Below are 19,276 nucleotides of genomic sequence, written 5' to 3' on the forward strand. Positions count from 1 at the left end.
GTGTCCTTGAACCGAGGGCCATCCTGCGGTCAGATGGATCTTTAGCAGGACAGGGACACATAAGTCACCTCTTTACACGCACACACACAAAAATGCCATGTATGAACACACACATCTTTACCATCTGCAAGCGAACACACACTCCGCCCCTGACACGTCACCCCTCTGTGCCCGGCTTTATTAAAACCAGAGTGATGGTCAGTAAATAGACACACCCATACTGAAACACAAACACACACACACATACTAAATGGCTGATTGATGCTCACCTCCCCACCCACCAAGTCAGAATTCCCATGGTAACAGAGTCTAAAATCATCCCCCGCCCCCCCTTACTCCACACACACACACACACACACACACACACACACACACACACACACACACACACTCTGTCTGCCCCTGTGTTCCTGATATTGCAGGTGTAATGACATGTTAATGGCTGGCAGCACAGACCAGCAGCAGCAGACTCGTCAGCCACTTTCACAGCTTAAAGGAGCAACATCTCTTTTCTTTTTAGCTTAATAAACCCATTAAAAAAATAAATATGACCCTTTTATACTACAGCATAACCTCTAAGGTTTGGCACTGAATCAGATCGGCTGAATTGAACAAACATTTGTTGTTTAATGTAAGGTAGAAAGCTGCTTCTTTTTCTCTCCACGTGTTCTGTAAATATTTGTTCTGACCGAAACCTGCAGCTTTGCTACATATAAAACTAATGCAAAAGATGAGATTATGTGAGAAGCCATTCAAAACTCCATAAACAAAACAAGCATTTTAAAAGTCCCTCAACAGAACAGATAGTAACATCTGTTTATTTTAGCTTCACAGTGCTGTTTTTTTTTTTTTTTTTAGCTAACTTGTAATAACAGTAAAACCTCTGTATACTTTTTTGTGCACGTTAATGTCTTATAGTGCACTTTCTTCCCTCCTTCTTTTTCACATGGTTTTATTTATTTTGTTACACCCCTTGTCCTTTAGCCATTACAGGGAACATAACAGCATGTCAGGAACTTATTCAACTCAAAAGGACATTCGCATATCAGCGTTCAGTTGCATCATAAATAGGTGGTCCAAAAATCTCTTCCAAAAAAAAGTCATAGGCAGCATGTCAAACTTTGTACAGATCTTCTTCATAGTGTAGATGCTTCAGCATCCTTTCAACCAGTTTGTTGTCGTAAAATCTGTTTATTCACAGCGCTGCTATAAGGCAGATTTATGTCGATGTGTGACTTTGTGGATGCAGTCAGACTGTCACTCAGTGGAGACAGATGGACGAAAGTGTCACAACTGAAACAGAACGCTTTTAGATGGAATCATGGTGCTGATCCTAGTTATCAGGTCATCCAACACAGTCCTGGTCAGTCTCAAGAAGTTCACGAAGAAGGAAAGTTAGTCCGAACACAGTTAACTATTGTGAATATAAACAAATTATCTGTCAAGCAAACTTAACAAAGTTATTGACACAAACACTCCTTCAGAAAATAGCCCAGAATACATAAAAATGAAAGATTAATAAACTGCAAAAACTTCAATTTAAAAAGCTGAACACATTCATGTCTAGTATTTTTTATATCATTGAGTCAAGTTTAGGAAGGGGCTGAGGATGTTTTGAACCAATGTGATTTTCTTATATTTATTTTTATATTAAAAAAAAAGATACAACTTGTTTTTTTACCAACTGAAACATCTATAAAACATCCAGAATAAACACAACATTTACTTCATACGGACACATGGCGAGCACAGAAGGTCTGACGTTTTGCCCTCTCCGGTGAGAAGTGTCTGGTTTTATCGCCTGGTTGTCTCTACCTGCATGGAAACGGCCCGATCTGACCACCCTCCGCCTCCACTGTAATTCAATCAGCCTGCAGTCAGCGCCGATGAAATATGAACCGTAATGGCGTGCCGTTAGCAGCTCAGGATCAGATGACTCAATCTTACAGGGGGCCCAAAACAGCGGTTGTCGCCCGGCGCCCTTTTGCCTCTCATGGCCCCGGCTGATTCGATCTTAGGCAGGGGGTTAGAGGGACGCTCATGGGCAGGCTGTGTACAAACCTTTCATCTAATTGAAACTCATTATGCACAGTTTGTTTTGGGAAGTAATTGCTTTTTTATGGACTTTTTATTGTTTTGAATCACATCTGAATTGAACAGATATTACTGCTTTATTTTCAATTAACATGTAAATTGGATATATTGGATAATATACATTTATCTGGATTTGTTTAAATCATTCAGATAAACCTAAAGTCCCTTTAATATGCTCTTGGTCTTCTAAAGGGACATACGCCCTAAAGGGACATACAAACGTTTTATTTTACTTGCGAAAACATGTAGTTGTCTGCATACAAATTCTTGAAGAATATTTTTTAATTTCTTAAAAATAAGTTTATGTGACTTATCAGCCACCGTAGTGTAAGATAAAGACCATTGTATTATTTTCTTTCCCATTCATTTTTTTCTAGTAAAGAGACAATATACTGTATATATATTGAAATCTTTGGTAATCCAGTGAAATAAAAGAGTAAAAATGTTCTATATAAATAGACATGATCCCTTTCTCCATATTAAGCTACAAATTTGATCAATAAAAATACTTCAAATATAAAATAACAATTCCCTAAATTAACCTCCAAAACGTTTTAATGTTTTAAAACTGATCTTAAATTAAAACACTTTCTTTAAAGGATATGTTGCACTGTTTGCGGGTTGGACTATAAATTCTCTGCAGTATTTTCAGACTTTGTTATGTTTTTCTCCTTGTGTTGTATGTTGACAACCACCACACTGCCCTCTACAGGCTGTTAACAGAGTTTATCAAAGTAGGGAACCTGCAGGCGCTGAGAACCTTTAGAGTGCTGAGAGCCCTGAAAACTATCTCAGTCATCCCAGGTAAGGCCTTACCACCATCACCACCAGGGGGCGACAAGGGACGGAAAAAATTAACAAACACTCGTCATCGTGACTTTCGTCGTGAACGTCCTCTATTGTTCGTCCAGTCTCTGCCATGTCCTGCAGTACCAGCCCTGCCCCCGATCCCCATTCTTTAGCCAATCAAGGGTCAGAGGTGTAATCACCTGGTCTGAACTGAAGACATGTAAAGAAGGAAAAGTCCGATGAATAAAGCTGAACACATGAAACCTAAATGGAGATGTTTCAAATGAATCAATGGCTGCTAATAAAGTCAGATAAAAAAAAGTAACACTTTTTTTATTAGAAGAGAAAAAAAGAGAGAGGGAGAGTAGCTCTGCAAGAAGCCGAACTAGAGAAACTGAAGAACTGCAAGACCAGTATGATCTGTCGCATCTCGAGGCTAAAAACATACCAAAAAGCAACATACCTGTACGTCACTTTGGACATTACTTAATTAGTTTATGTCGTGAACAGTGTCATCATTGCCCAATATATCTTGACATGGTTCTTAAGCTTCTTACATCTTTGCCAGCTTTGCTAGACTCCAAATTCCTCGACATTGTTGCTTTAACAGTTATAACTAATAATATTTACTTATAACATAATAAGTTGGGTAAATCATATGAAAAAGACTACAGGTTTTTTCTCCAGTTTAATATCCATGTGAGCAGCTTTAACCATCTGATTTCCCCTTCTTATAAAGTTGATGTTTGGCTTGAACCTCCAGTGTTGCCGTCCAACCCGGCTTGTCTCTGCTGTATCTCTTTCTCTCTCTGTATCTCCATTCTTCTTCTTCTCTCCCTCTGTGCTGGCTCGTTGTTGCTCAGTGTGGTCATACCCCTCTGTGTGTGTCTGTTCTTGTGCTTCTGTCTCCCGGCCTGTTGCAGATATGTCACTGAGTTTGTGGACCTGGGTAATGTGTCAGCCTTAAGGACGTTCAGGGTACTGCGAGCGCTCAAAACCATCTCTGTCATCCCAGGTGAGGACGCCAACACAGGGGAGTGAATAAGAAACGCTCCCCTCTCGTCCGGAGCCTTCTGGAAACTCTGAATCATGGGCTCTGTTTGAGATCTCATTCTGCATACCACCTACAGAATGCTTTACACACATGTCTTATCGAAAAGTATGCATATAGGTGATATGCAGAAAATAAACACGAAAGTCTTGCTGATATCAGCTATGAGTGGACATCAGAGGCTCAGCAAAAAGCAACTTTAGTAAACACCTTTGAAAAATTCACACAATAAAACAGGAGAAAAAGCTGACCTTACTGATTTACATTTTGAACATTTACACCAAGGCCAAGTTTAAATATTTTGGTTTGTGTTAATGATCAAAAAGGACGTTACAACAGTTTTATTTCTATGTTTCCAGAAATACAATTCAAGTGTATTTCTATTTGAAACAACATACTGTAAGTTGAGCAATGTGCCCCAGAGACACAGGCAGAAGAATACAAGATAAAGATCAAAATATAACAATTGAGAGTTTAAGCTAATAAAAATTGATTCAACGCCTTTTAGTAGAAGCATATTATGTCTAGTGTCAAAGATTGTCCAATAACTTTCAATGCGACAAATAACTTTGAGAGAGGCCTGATTTGATGTCCTCTCTGTTGTCAAGGTTGTTTGGTTTTATGTCCTGGTCCTTGTATCATTTAACAGGAAAACTGAGATTAAAAAAAAAAAAAAAAAGGCATCAAAAAATTTGAACCCAATTAAATCAGGATCCTATCCTGATGATTCATCAACAAGTCGAAAAATATCCTTTCAAGTTAAATGAAGAAAACCTGTAAAACCATTTCAAGATTTCAAAATGTATTTCTGTTAAATTGTTTTTACTGTCTGAAGCTCAACTGTACCCCTCTGGTCATAATATTCAAACAACTGTGCTATCAGAAAGGGTCGCCACGTTCCAAAAAAGATTTAATACAACCATGTAACATTCTTAAAGATACATGGATAGCTTGAACATTTCTACACCATTGCTTTATTTTCAACTCTGGACTAATTCATGCACTCTGACCCTTCAATTGACACCTCATTTGACCAATCAGGACCATTCACTGTTCCTGGCTACTTTAGCCAATGATAGCCTGAATAGAAACATCACTTCAGAGATGGGAGCAAATGAGGTCGCCTGGCTTGAGTCAGCTAATGTTGATTCAAGCAACAAAAATATTGGAAACCAAATTTACCAGAAGTTAAATGTCTCCAATAACCTTTTTTCAAATAAAAGTCCACGTGAAAAATATATGAAAAATTAAATGCCATTATATGCCAAGCTCTTTCTGTAATGATTGTTCTGATCTAACTTGTGACAGCAGTGATGCTAACCTAAATCCAGCTAATGGTTGAATAGTGTCATTGCTCATAAAGAGAACAGAAGATTTGATTGTAGTGAAAAGTATTTCTCCAACAAAAACCTGGTTCAAAAAACGAATAATTCAGATCTGTTGCTGGCTAGCCTCTGTATGTTTCACTCTGCATGTTAGCATGCAGCGCTAACAACATCTTTCTTTTAAGCATATTAATGCTAACGTAGCTGGTTATAACAATGTCTGATACATGTTATAACTTCCTCACAGCAGCAGAAACATTGAAAGCATGTCATAAATGCAGCTCTTACACATGATATTTTTTCACACTGCTCATTCATTAGCTTACAGACGCAACAATATGAACCAGAACAATGCTGAGTCTATGAGCCAGCATGACAAAAGAGACGCTTTGGACACTGATGAAAAGTGTGTCATGTCTGTTTCTAATGAATTAACTTTAGAGAAAACCTGGTTGTTTCTTTGATTTGGTGAAATCGGCCGAGGATTGTCAACTTGTCTGCACCCTTTGTGTTCTGAGTGTGTTTTGTTCCTGCTGTTTTTACCATATGTTCCTCTCCGTGTTGGTGTGTGCGTTTGTGTTTTTAACCATGTTTTATTGGACGAGTTTGTAGCCTGTTTCTTGATATGATTGACTGTGACTCACAGTATTTTGCCAAAAAAATTAAAGCTGCTGTCAGTTGAAAACCTCCAGATTACGAAAAAAACCACAAAAAAACCAAGGTGTATACCTTTTTGAGATTTTCCCCTCACAGCAGAGTTATTTGTATTTTCTGTAATATTCATTTTGTTTTTGTGTGTTTATTGTTATTAATGTCCTCTAAGTAACTATGGTACAAAACGATGGCTGCCCTTTAATCTGAATCGAAACTTTTGTTTCATAGTTTTTGGCAACATTTAAAGTTTGTTTGCAACAAATTAAGTGTAACATTTTGGATCATTGGGAAATGATTGAAAAGCGGCGGCTGTCTGAATGCACTGTACAGTCCTAGATCCATTTAATTAATTAATTTTCAAACTGAAGAAGACTACATATAGGGCTGGGGGATATGACCTCAAATCAATATAAAGATTACTTCAACATTTGACCTTGATTACGATGAATGAACAAGTTTGAGTTTTTTGCTCTTGTAGTTCACTGACATGATCTCTACTGTAAATATGCTCAAATATTAAAGGTCCCATATAATACTTTTTTTCCTGGTTTTATCTGCTATTTAGTGTTTTCCAGGTCTCTTGTAAATGTTTAGGCACATCTATGTGCAAATTTCAAAGTCCGCAGCAATGCAGCTTCTCCTACCTCCTCCTGTTAGCAGTAGCAATAACCGCATGTAACACTCGGTCCCTCGCCCCCCCACGTTGGAAATGGGTTTGTCACATCACAAACCCATGATGTCACTGATAGAAGCCCATTGGCTTGTTGCCCCTCGGACTGATTGTCGCATTCCCAATATGGTAAAAGGGACGGGACATATTTTACGAGTGCATATCAGAACAACTATTTTGTCGTGATTTTACTTAATATTTCAACCGAAAATGAAAGCATCGCTTAAAATGAAAACCACACAGTTTAGTTGGAAGTACAGACGAGCTTCTCAAAAACAGTAGAACATGAATAAATTGCATTTCTTGCAATTCATATGGGCTTGTTAACAATGGAGACTAAACGGTGATATTTTTTTTTACAGTTTAGAGCATGGGTGTCAAACTCCAGACCTCGAGGGCCGGCTTCCTCAGACTTTTAGACGTCTCCCTGCTCTAACACACCTGCTTTAAAACAATGTGTTGTCATCAAGCTCTGCAGAAGCCTGATAACGAGTCACTTGTTGGATTCAGCTGCATCTGAGCAGGGAGACGTCTAACAGTCTGAGGAAGCCGGCCCTCGAGGACTGGAGTTTGACACCCCTGGTTTAGAGCCTATCATGCGTTGGCTTATGCATTGCAGCTCTATGAGTGTCAACATTTCAGGAATTTAACCGACAAAATATGTTAAAGCTCGATGACGACTAAGGGCAGCCTTAATTCCAAAGTTACTTAGCAAGAGTTTGAATTATTTCCATCATTTAAAGAGTGATTTTTTATCCGTGCAGTTGTTGCCCTCGCTGTATCGTTTACATGCATATTAATGTTCTCTACATCCTTGCGTCCCCGGCGGTCCCGGAAGGCCTGAAGACCATCGTGGGTGCTCTGATCCAGTCAGTGAAGAAGCTCGCTGATGTGATGATCCTCACCGTCTTCTGTCTAAGCGTCTTCGCCCTCATCGGCCTGCAGCTCTTCATGGGTAACCTGCGGCAGAAATGTGTCCGCAGCACAGCACACTGCATCAACGACACCCTGCCGACCAACACCTCGTTCTTCTGCAACAACAAGACATGGGCCTCCGTAAAGGACTTCATCAATGACGAGGGTGAGAAACAAACTCTGAACTAATGCTTTGGACAAGAATATGTGCACTGACAGAATTTGTTTCACCATTTAGTTTAATTCGCACATTTTTGGTGCTTCACAATAAAGGTTGGCTGCTGTGTCAGCTTTTTTCATTCTAGCCGGTGAATGTCTGCAAACATTGAATACCAACTTGACTGATTTGAAAACATTTTGCAAGACATTAGTTACAATAAACAGTAAACATTCAACAACCGCTGTTCCCCCTCCCTTCAGTATATAATAATCCCTAAAAAAGAATTAGGAGGCCCCCTGTATGAAATTACAAATTAAACCTGTGCAATTACAAACAATTAACAAAGTGTTGACCTTCTGAAAGTGCGTGTTGTTTTATGATTTTCTTAAACAGACAGGACAATACCATGTTGGCACAGTGGTTACAACTGCCGTCAATAAGGACGCACAAGCAAATATTGTCAGGGGTGTGATGTGTGTACAGACACACACACACACACACTACAGATTGACACACTAACTGACACAGAGAGGTCAAGCGAGGTCAGCTGGTAAATACACAATTTGACATGTCAGGCATGTTGACCAGGTACATAATATGTGGAGGTACAGTATAAGGCCACACATACATGCGCGCACACACACACACACACACACACACACACACAAACACACAAACACAGGTCTAGGTCAGGGTTAAGGAAACACTTAACGCTGCTGTCAGATGAAACCTCAGCTGCGTGTTGTCTTTTTCTCTCCATGAAACTAAAACACTGGACTGCCCTTGTGTCACTGAACATTAATCAAACACACAGACGCACACACTTAGTATAAAAACAGCAAATCCTTGGAAAAACATGTAACTGGAAATACATGGCTTACTGTTTTACCTCATTTAAATATTAGATTTGACTCCACTTTATCTTTTCCTCTCACAGGTTTAGGACCCACAAAAGCAGTGTAATACTTTATTGGATCTGGCCCCAATGACACCAACTAACTTACCTGATTTACATGATTTTAAAACCCAAGTGTGAACAATGTATTTAATAAGTACTAAAAACTCCAAACACACAAAAACACAAACCAGCACACATTTATGAATGTGCTTTAAAAACAATTCTTTCAGGTTTGGAGCGAAGGGAGTAGATTCACGCTACATCAAAAAGAGAAGAATTCCCCTCAGACATAAAAGGCAGGACAAGCAGACTCCCTCATTATCCAAAACCAGATGTGTCATTATTTAAATTCATAATGTAGCAGTAAGGAGGAAGGAGGAGGGCAAAAGAAGGCCTGCTCTAATAAAAAAAAAAAAAAAGTTAGGAATTAGAGGGGGAAACCGCTAAAAATAAGTAGAACTTACAGCTTACAGTAATGAAGCCTTGTCGGGATGCGCTGATCCTTCGCCAGTGTTGCTTCTATTTATTCATTTCCAGTTTGCTTTGCCATCCATCACATCAAACGCATGTCCCCTGCAGGCTACCGTATCGACCTTTAAAAGCTTGCCCTGAAACCTGAGAGCCGAGCCGCGGCAATGAAGCCCGTCCCGTCAGGCTGATCAGAATACAGCCCTCAGTTAGAGATCAATGCTTGATGCTGTCCATTCTAGACATTTCCCATCATGCCGAGGGTCTGTTTGCTCAGAGCCGACCAACAGCAGTAGACGTCCACGTGGAGACTCTGATTGAAAAGAACGGAGCTGTGATCGTCGGTTAAAGCACAAAATTGAATTTGGTTATGGTCAGCATGTTTGTCACTTGACTATACCTGGCAACAACATGTTATTCTTTAAATGAAGCGTCAATGAAAAGGGTGTCAGTGAAATGGTAATGAGAGCATCAGCTTATATCGTTTTTTATTTTAAACAACAGCAGACTGAGTTACTCTAGACTTCTTTTATAAACCGTCTAAACTTGGAAATAAGGTCCCAATTTCTCTTTACGACTTACTTTTTAAACTCCCAAATTATTATTTTTATGTTTATTTTCAGCCAGAAATACTGATTCCACCTCAACACCACAGCTGTGTAATAACCTGCACTTTTGTACATATTGCTCATGGTGTTAATATTCCTATTATTCCTTGTTTTACTCATGTTTCTGTTTTTAATGATTGTTCTGTATAAAAGCAACTGTATATCCTAACTTCTAATAACTATGTTTAAAGACACACATCAAAACACCTCAGAGGAGACTTAAAAAAAAAAAAGTTTTTTTCCCAATCAATCATCACACCAAACCAGGCCTCTCTCTGTATTCACAAAACTTCCTAAGTTTAAAGAGTTGCTTCTAGCGACCAAAATTGTTAGATGGTTCTTAAAATCATGACATTTTCTGACTCCTATCTAAGATTTATCGAGCTTTCTGAGAGGATCCTGAGAATCTTTGTGAATACGGGCCATGGTCCTTATTTTTACATTTTTCAGGGGCTAAATAAGTAATAGGTTTAAAAGCTTTGGAAATGCTTCAGGAGAATGTCTGTACTGTCATCCTTTGGAGAAAATTAGCTTGATCAAAGTACGTCCCCAGAAGTTGTTGACCACCAGACTTTATTGATGAAAACAGATGAAGTACATAAATTGTAAACTGCAGATAACAGTGGTTGAGCTTCCTCTTTCTTAACTAGTTATTTTTTAAACTTGCACAAGAACATAAAACAAAGATTTGCTTTTTAATCAAAAATCACAATATTAATTTGATACCAGAAACAGCAGTGACATTTCACTTTCATTTCCCCACATTTCTGATATTTTTCTAACCAATCATATTTAATTCAGGAAAATTGGCAGTTTGGACCCCAAATGGTAAATCTGTGTTTGAGCAATTGCAACACTTTCTATACTTTTTACATATTGTGGCTGAAGATATGTAATAATAATAATAAAAAAACAAAAACAAACTAAGGCCCAGGTTTAAAAATACTAGAACTCCTCTTCAATCATGTCTCAGCACATTTCACTTTGACCTATAATTCTCAGTCATGTTCCTGCAGATTTCCATCATGTAAATGAATTTTTTCGCAGGTGAAAATGCACGATGGGGAGGTGGAGATGTATTCAGGCTTGTCAGAGTAATTTGCTGCTCTCGAGTTTGAAAAGAAATGAAATTAAACCCACTCTCTCGACATCCCATGGAGACAATTTCCCAGGTTTCTGCAGCTCTGTAACAATCTTCTCAGATGGGGGTCGCTCTGAAAAACCCTCTATTAAATGTCAGTCTGTGGACTAATATGCATGTATTTAAAGGAAGTTTTGGACACCTGAAGTTTCAGGTAACAGCTAGACTGTTCCTATGTTCTTTGTGCGGGGAGAAAAAGCCTCAGTGACTAATCCCAGAGCTGCCTAACAGCCTTGTGGTTACTTTGAGTTGGTGAACAAAAGCACTCCAGACATCAGAAGTTTTTGTTTGGCGAGCGGGGATGCAGCCTCCCTGATGCACTCGATAACAAATGAATGGCTGCGCTCCTAAAAAGGCTTAAGTGCCTTTGGTGCAGCGGCGGTCAGACGTGGTCAGAGCCAGACAGAAGCAACAGAGAACCCGCTTCGCTTGTCAAAAGGCGGAAACTTTGCACATGCAGCCACAATAAAGCAAAGAAGAAGAACAAGGATTGGTTTTGCTCTGCAGACTTTGAAATTTTGAAATACTTTGTTTTCCTCTGACGAGCGAAGGTTTGACTGAAAAGTGATTCAACTTTGTTTTGCAGGGTGCAGCAGCTTCTTTTATCTCCCAGAGTGCATTTAGTGTGATAAGAACATGATGTCCATGTTAATATACTTCAATCGGTGCTTTGTGTAATCCGTCATAATGGCTGCAGTTAAATACATGTGGTCTGAATTGCGTGTTGAATAAAAGATTAGTACGCTGAGTATTTGTTCCCGTCGGGCGAATGGATGAAAATGTCAAGCCAGAATTTAAGGTCACTGTGTCTGTGGAAAGAGTTGCTTCTGATATCTGTCAGGTCCTCGACTCTGTTATGTAAGGTTGACTCACAGACCAACAGCTTTTCACAACGTAACAATCAGACCTCCGGTGCTAATGTCACCAGTAGGGGGAGATTTTTGTTTGTTTGTTTGCTCGTTTTTTAAACTTTTTGGCTCTTTTTTTAGACTACATATTTTTTAATTTAGGACCAAATGAATCTCTGTCCAGATAATTGTTCAAGCAGTTTTCAAAACTATCCTGGTATGTACTAAAAGACCTAAAATTGCATGACCCAGAACAGCAGCCCTCCATGCATGACTGATTATGCCTTTGGACACATAAATCTCTTGAATAGGACATTAATTTCGCCACATGTAGGCAGAAGTAATCAGTGATAGACAAGTTCCTCGACATTATTAACTAGTTACTATCCAAAAGTAGCAGAGTTTCTAACTGACTAACTGCATTATATAGACTCGAGTTACTGTACTTGCGAAAGTAACTTATTCTTATACACATATTAGTGTTCACATTTAGTGTTGCTGTGTCTGTGTGAGAGAGAAGAACTCTAAAACTACTTCACATTGTAGGCATTTTGATAATTAGTTATCTGATGGAAACTGTTTTCAACGGTTGCTACGACAACGCCAACAACATACCTGTCTATCAGTCTGCTTAGTCCTGACTTGGTGATTTAAAATCAAGCCTTGTCCGTGTGGATGGAGTCCTCTTTGGTCTGCCAAGCTAACGTGAGCTACACCTGGGCCTCCAGTGTCTGCAGCACCGAGCTCTCTGACAACTGAAGTAGTAGGAGCGTGTTGTCTAGCTCAGCTCATCGTGAGATTGAAATGACTATTCTTGTCAGTATACTATGTTTGCATTCCTCTGCACATAGGCTACAACTCAACTCTTGTCGTTTAATAGGAATAGCAGGGAAAAATAATGAGTGTGGAGTTCCAAGTCAGGAAGTGTGTTTATTTATTGCGCGCAATATTATTTCTCCCAGGATGCAACTGTGCTAACGTCAGTATATCCCTTTTTGCTGAAACAACATCAATAAACATCCGTTTTACATCAGCTATTTTACTGCGCCTTAAGTAGACAAGTGCTGGTATTATTGATTAAGAAAAAGAACTACACATGTTACTTGTTACCGCAGATGCAGTACTTGTGGAGTTACGGTAACTCATTTAGCAACATAACAATAACACGTTACTCCCAAACACTTGGTAAAGTTGTACAGCAAAGATAGCGGCGAGCGTAGACAACAAGGTGAGCAGGGCCTCACATTTTATATAGAGAGAAACGCTGCAAATCAAGGCTGATGTTGTTTGATTTCATTAAAAACCACATGTTTAAACCACAGCAGAAGTTGAGAAGCACTTCCTGCAGACGTGCATTAAAAAGCTTTTATACCTTTGTGTGTTCAGACTGGAGAAACACTCCATCTAATGATATTGAGTTGTAAGTTGAATTAATGTCCTTGTCGGTGGTTTGTGGTCAGATTCAGTGTTAAATGCTCAGCAAACAGCGATCCAGCTAATGGTTTTTTATTTTATGGCCTCCTGCTCAGACGTCGTCTCACAAGCGGACTTTGATGAGTATATCGATCCTGCGGTTACACGAAGTGACGGACATGCGGCCGAGGATATGAACACGAACTGAAACAAAAAACAATTCCTGCATGCTGGGGACTAGATTCTTTTTTTTTTTTTTTATAACATTGGGGTTGCTGGTCTTTTTTAAATACATATTTGTGTTATTGTGCGGTTAGCTCTTATCAAACACCTTGATTGTGTTGTGATCGAAGCTGAGGGAGACGAGCTTTTTTTTTTATGATGCAAGGGGATTTTTTTTTTTAAAAAACATGGTTGTTGTTGGTCTACATGGACTCTGTGAGGCTCTTCAATGGTTTATTCTCAAACAACAAAGTGTTTGTGTAACTGAGAATAACAGATGAATTAACTTGTTAAGTCAGATGATGACAAGCAACTTGTGCTGTAAAGTAACTTACTGTTTTTATGACACGGGAGTTTCTGCTCGACTAGAGCCTAAAATCTTTTGTTTTTCTTGTTTTATTACAGTTACGCTTTTTAAAGGGTTTATTAATATTCAACACATTGTACGTGTAACAGAGAAAACATGAATGAACTGAGGAGGGAGATCAGCAATGATTTTGTTGGACGCAAACATACCTTCTCAACAAAAATAAACTAGAGAAGACGTACCATACCGAAAAGGCTGTTGCTTGTTTCAGGAAGTCATGGTTTTTACACTGGAGCTAAAAGATGCACATTCTTTGTTTTGAATGAATCCCAGTTCAGCTTCTGTATACCCAAAGACGACTGTGCTACGTTCAGCTCCTACGACAAAACGATTTATGTCTCATCACTGCTCATTTAGGGCAACCTCTAAGACATCAAACAAAACCTGTTGGGAAAAACATGTCTGGGTAAACGTTCAGTCTGAAAAATTTAGCAAAACAGAACGATGTTGTGAGATTGAACGCAGCCCTGATTGGACAAAAAGGTAAAAAGCTCCTGTGTGGGTGGATCCTGGGTGTGTAGGAGGAAGTGTACATTCATAGATTTGAATCTAAAGAATCATTTTTTTGTTCCTTTTCAGACAACTTTTACAAAGTGGAGGGTGCCAAGGATGCCTTAATCTGTGGGAACGGCAGCGACGCAGGGTGAGTGAACGATTTCAATTTGTTAAATTTTCAAAGCTGTGAAAGTTTGGTGGTGACCCTTTTTTTTAAGTGTCAAGCTTGTTGAAAAAGAATTGCAGTTTTGTGTGATGGCTTCGAGACCGATTGTTAGCTGGGTTGTTTTCAAGTTTACTGAGAATATCTTAATGCAGAGGTGTTTTTATCTTGCATAAAGAAAGCTCAGCATATCACACTTTGGATTATTTTTAGGATGATGGTTGAAACGATGTGAGACTTTCCATGTTTAAAAAAAGCAGACTTGTTGCATGCTTTACAGTATATATCTGCTGCAGGCTACATTAACAGCTACTGGCATGAATTTAATGGTGAATAGCTGGTGGTCTTGTTGCTTTGTGGGTAATGTAGGCGTCCAGATTCTTAATTGAAGAAAATTAAGGATTATGAATGAGTGTTACTTCTGTATGCATACATTGCTTGTAAACCTTTTGTACTTTCCACTATGAGGTTGACTTGCCAAGAAGTGCAAATCTGAGTTCTTTGGAAACAATGATAGGCAAATGAGTAAAACAAATCTTGATATTCTTTCACCCTAATAGAGAAATGTTCACTTTAAAATTAAGTCCTTAAGACCCTAAACATCCCGTTCTGTAAAACGCTGAGCCTCAGGATCCTGTCGGGATGGGGTCACTCTGCACAGTCTCTAATGTTAGAAACTACCCGTTATTTTGGGTTCCTTTTGCATAAACATCTACCACCAGACGCGATACAGATAAATCCTCTTCCCGTCCAGAACTCAGTGAGAGCTTTTGTTTAATTTCTACTAGTGTGAACAGAGGAACAGTTTCCAGTTAAATATCCCAGAGCTCTCTGTCGCTGAGCTTTCCATGAGCTCTGAGCCAAAGAGGACAAGTGTGAGAAGCTTTTGTTTTGTCAGGGAGGACGAGGCAAAAACATCACTGTCTCTTTATTTTCCTGTCACTCAACATGGAGGCTTGTCGCTTATAACCTTCAATAACTATTACAGCATACAGTCCATCTGACTGAGAGACTGCAGACTGTTCTGAGCTGAGAATGTAAACGGAACAAAGATGGAGGCTGTTTTGGTTGCGTTCATCATGTCCCCGTCTCATCTCTGAGACAGAAACCAAATAATGAGCAGGTTGAGTCTTCTGTTCTGCAAATACTGTTCTCATTGGCAGAGAAAGAGAGGGTAGAGACAAAACAATTAAGTTTGCACAAAACAGTGCTGAGCTAATCTGGTTTCAGGTTAATTAACTACTGAACTTATTCAGGGAGTTTACTATATATCTGTGATTTTTTATTTATTTTTTTATTGTGCAAACAACATTGTAAAATTACACAGTCGTTTTCGCATCCTGAAAATATCGAGATAATTTTAGGAGGACTGCTCCGGAGACTCTACAGATCTGGCTGTTCACATTCAGTATGTTTGTCAAATGAGATGGCGGGCAGGGGGTGTCCTAAGGTCCACTTTCTGACACTATAATGAGATTATTTGCTTTTATATCAATTCTACGTGGACAGAAAATAATGCAGCTATTAAATCGTTGCTACCAGACTGCATTGACATAAAAAAATTACTTTAGCTGTAAAAATATGAGAGTTGCCGGTGTACTGCAGCCACAAACAGCTAGTTTGCACTCGTTTGGGACTTTGGTTATTGAAAGAGATTTAAGATCAACTGGCATCTGTAAAAACTTGCATTCTCTTTAACTTTCTACATTTTATTTAAAGATACAAATTCACAAATTCACCTTTAAAATTGTTCTTGAGTCAAATATCTGCGAAATTTAAAATACAGAGTGATCCATGGTTTTTTGTAGGTAGCTGTGTTTGGTTTAGTAAATCTCTTTGTCTCTCTGGACATTTGAAGCTTGGCTGAGGTCCCTGCTGCAGAAACAATCTCTGTCGTGTGTCATGATCGCATCATTTGAATGTTGCTGCAGGTGTTGTGTTCTGCAGTGTTGTATGACATGTCAGGATGGACTACGGTCTGCGCTGACCGTCCATGCTAAGAGCAGGACTGTGACAGACACTGAGTGACATGGCTATGACAATATCCTGTGTGTGTGTGCGTGCGAAAAAGAGACTGTTATCCAACTCATAGGGCCTCTAGGGAAAACAGTTAGCCTTCGTTAGCCTGAAGCTAGCTGACCATGCCATGTGAAACCTGTCTGTGGATGAGAACACACAGCTAGCAGGCTAATGGAGAGCAAGCTAACTGATGTGAAAGCTACAGGGACAGGAGAAGAAGAAGAAGGAAGGTTCAAAGGAGGTGAAGCAGAAAGGAGGACGAGGAAGATAGGAAATGGACAGGGAGAAGATAAATGAGAAAATGCAGGAGACAGGAGGAAGAAAGGAGGTTATAATGGAGAGCTATGTACAGAGATTTGCACTGATAAGAGAGAAGTTAAAGGAGGAGAAATGAAAAAAGAAAGGTGCAAGGAAAAAAAATAGAAGAATAATGAGAGAAGAGACAGATGGGGCTGCCAAAAATCACCAGGAAGAAGAATATCTATCTGATTGAAACAAGGATGACACAAGTAACATTGAAGCAATGAGGAAAAGAAAGGAGACAAAAGCAGATTGATTCAGAGAAAGTTAAGTAAACGGGTGAAGAAAAAGAGCCACAGAAAAATGAACATCACTTTTTACTAAATCATGAACAATTAAACTCACCTCTTGGATTTTCAAACTGAAACAGGGTCAGAAAAAGTCTCTCAAACGTCGTCGAACATCAAGTCTAAACTCGCCCCTCACATGCTGGAGAAGTGTGGTCATTAGGCTTAAACTACAGAAAAGTTGTGCCGTCAGATTTATATTATTTGTTATAACAGCTAAAACAGTTGCTTAGATAATTTGCAGGGATGAGTGAATGTTTTGCACATCTGTAATAACTGTTTTAAATTTCTCCCGAGGGAAAACGAATAAAGAAGCCTTGACCTTGATTTCTAAAAGTAATGACTGAAATAGAGGAAATATAACATGGACATGGCCTAATGGGTAACATTACGTTAACCACACAGGGATCTCAAAACACAGAAGAACTACATAAGAGGACATGGGTTCATGCATTTTCCCTCGATAACTTGGTTGTTTTCTCAAGGTCTCGACTAATTTATTATTTGTATATTTTTTCGTTATCTTGGGATAACAACACTTGTTTCTCATTTATATGTTTATTTTAGTTTTTATCCTCTGAACCAATTTAATTAAATAAAAGTATTTCAGTCAAATAAAATGTTTAGATGTATGTCCCCTTAGAGCTTCCGTAAAGATGACTGAAGAAAAATACAGTTTATGATTGTTTCTTCAAAACCTCTTGTGGTGGGATAAATTAATTTACATTTTGATCAGCTGAAGAAATATTTGTGGGCATCATCTTCAAAGTCATGACAATCATTCTGATATTTGTGAGGAATTCTTCAGCTTTATATGGTTAAAAAATAAAAGTCTGAGGTGAGGCAGAGGAAACCTGTGGTCTTTACACCGTCGTCCCTTCACAATAAAATGTTTGTTCTGTGTCGGAGCCTTTAGCTGTCAGTGACTGGTTGTTGAGACTGGGATAGTGAAAAATTCTCTCTCTTCCGATTCAGACTGAGTCAAAGTTTTGAGAGTGGCCGAGTTAGCAGCCAGCACAGAGAGAGAGAGAGAGAGAGGTAGAGAAAGAGACAGAGAGTCATAGATGGGCGAGCTCGCAGTGGTGACAGTGACGTTGATCACATGCTGTTTGCTTCCTGTGCTGAAGCTGCTCCTCTCGCTCATGATGCTGATTCCTCAGGCCTAAAGGCAAAGGTCACTGAGCTAACCAACTCTGACACACACTCGCACACATTAATACACTGCGACTCACACAACCAGCTGCACACACACAATCACAGCAGCTTTATTAGGCAAGTTCAGGACGTTTGTCATGGAAACATGCAAGATGGGTGTACGTACTGTATGTCTTGTGTCCGTGTCTTTAAGGAGAAACAGGTGTTTTTTTATTGCTACATTGTGTTAAAGGTAACGATGCGTTGATTATAAATAACAGGGCAAATACGGATTTTTAAAATAAGAAGGAAACGGATTGCTTACACCAATTTTTTTCCATCACTCTTTTGTACCTGAAGCTGTTATCAAAACGAGGTTTGTGATTGGATATTTAGTTGCTGTTAGCGTCTCCCTTCTTGAAAGGTCTCAGGATCATGCCTTACAAGATGCACGCCACTGACCGTTCTCAGTGTGACACCGTGTCCTAACAGCCCTGGAGCATTAGAGCGTCCACACTGATCCCTTTTAATTATTTACTTCTTTGCTCTGCAAACTTCAGTTTCCCCTCGCTAACCAAGAGCATGTGGTGCTTTTGTATTAAAGGTGGACAAATAAGGGTGGTGCTTTTTATTGATGAGCTACAGTATTGACTCAAAGGTCTCATCAATAAACAGCTACACACAAGTTAAAGCACAACATTTCAATTATGGATATAAATGTAATTAATGCAACACTTAAACAAGCGGAGTAACTAACCTATACAGCTCCCTCCTGGCCTGTTGCATTGTGATCTGGCCTCTTAAATAGGAAACAATTGAATCAAGCTCATTTTGTTACTCACGTTCGCTTGTGTCGTGTGCTGTAATCACCCTGTTGATATTTTCTTTCATGTGTTACCATGAAAACGAGTCGTAGTATGTCAGTTTTCTTCTGGCAAAGAAAAAGCTCTCCTCTGAATCATTATTTATGCACACTAGTTCGATCACACCGCGTGTACAGAGGCTGTAGTCCTTCAAGCGGATGGCCCAAGTTCGAGTCTTCTATCCACCGGCAAATCTAAATAAAGACAAAGGCCAAACCATTAAACTCGATAAGAAGAAAATTTGTCTTGGAAAGTTATAAAGATAAAACAAAAATGTACACTTGTGTCAGATAAGAAAGGAGAAATAACAGATTAACTGAGAGATTATCTTTTGGTTGTGTGTGCAGTGGATTTGTGCTTATTGACGGGTTGAATTCGGTTGATTCAGCAAT

At 39.1% G+C, this 19,276-nt stretch overlaps 1 protein-coding gene and 1 long non-coding RNA gene across 2 annotated transcripts in view; one reads left to right on the plus strand and one right to left on the minus strand.

Moving 5' to 3' along the window:
* The window catches only part of LOC306835406, a 145,954-nt gene that overhangs the window by 92,076 nt on the left and 34,602 nt on the right, over positions 1-19,276 (minus strand). The window lies entirely within an intron of this gene.
* LOC306835389 (sodium channel protein type 3 subunit alpha-like) overlaps positions 1-19,276 on the plus strand; it is a 169,690-nt gene that overhangs the window by 62,483 nt on the left and 87,931 nt on the right. Inside the window, exons 10-12 of the mRNA XM_079361877.1 lie at positions 3,807-3,898; positions 7,422-7,664; positions 14,203-14,266. Of these exons, the coding sequence (XP_079218003.1) occupies positions 3,807-3,898; positions 7,422-7,664; positions 14,203-14,266 (399 nt within the window). The remainder of the gene's footprint in view (positions 1-3,806; positions 3,899-7,421; positions 7,665-14,202; positions 14,267-19,276) is intronic.

The sequence above is a fragment of the Symphodus melops genome (genome assembly GCF_947650265.1).
Source record: "Symphodus melops genome assembly, chromosome: 14".
Classification (NCBI taxonomy): Eukaryota; Metazoa; Chordata; class Actinopteri; order Labriformes; family Labridae; genus Symphodus; species Symphodus melops.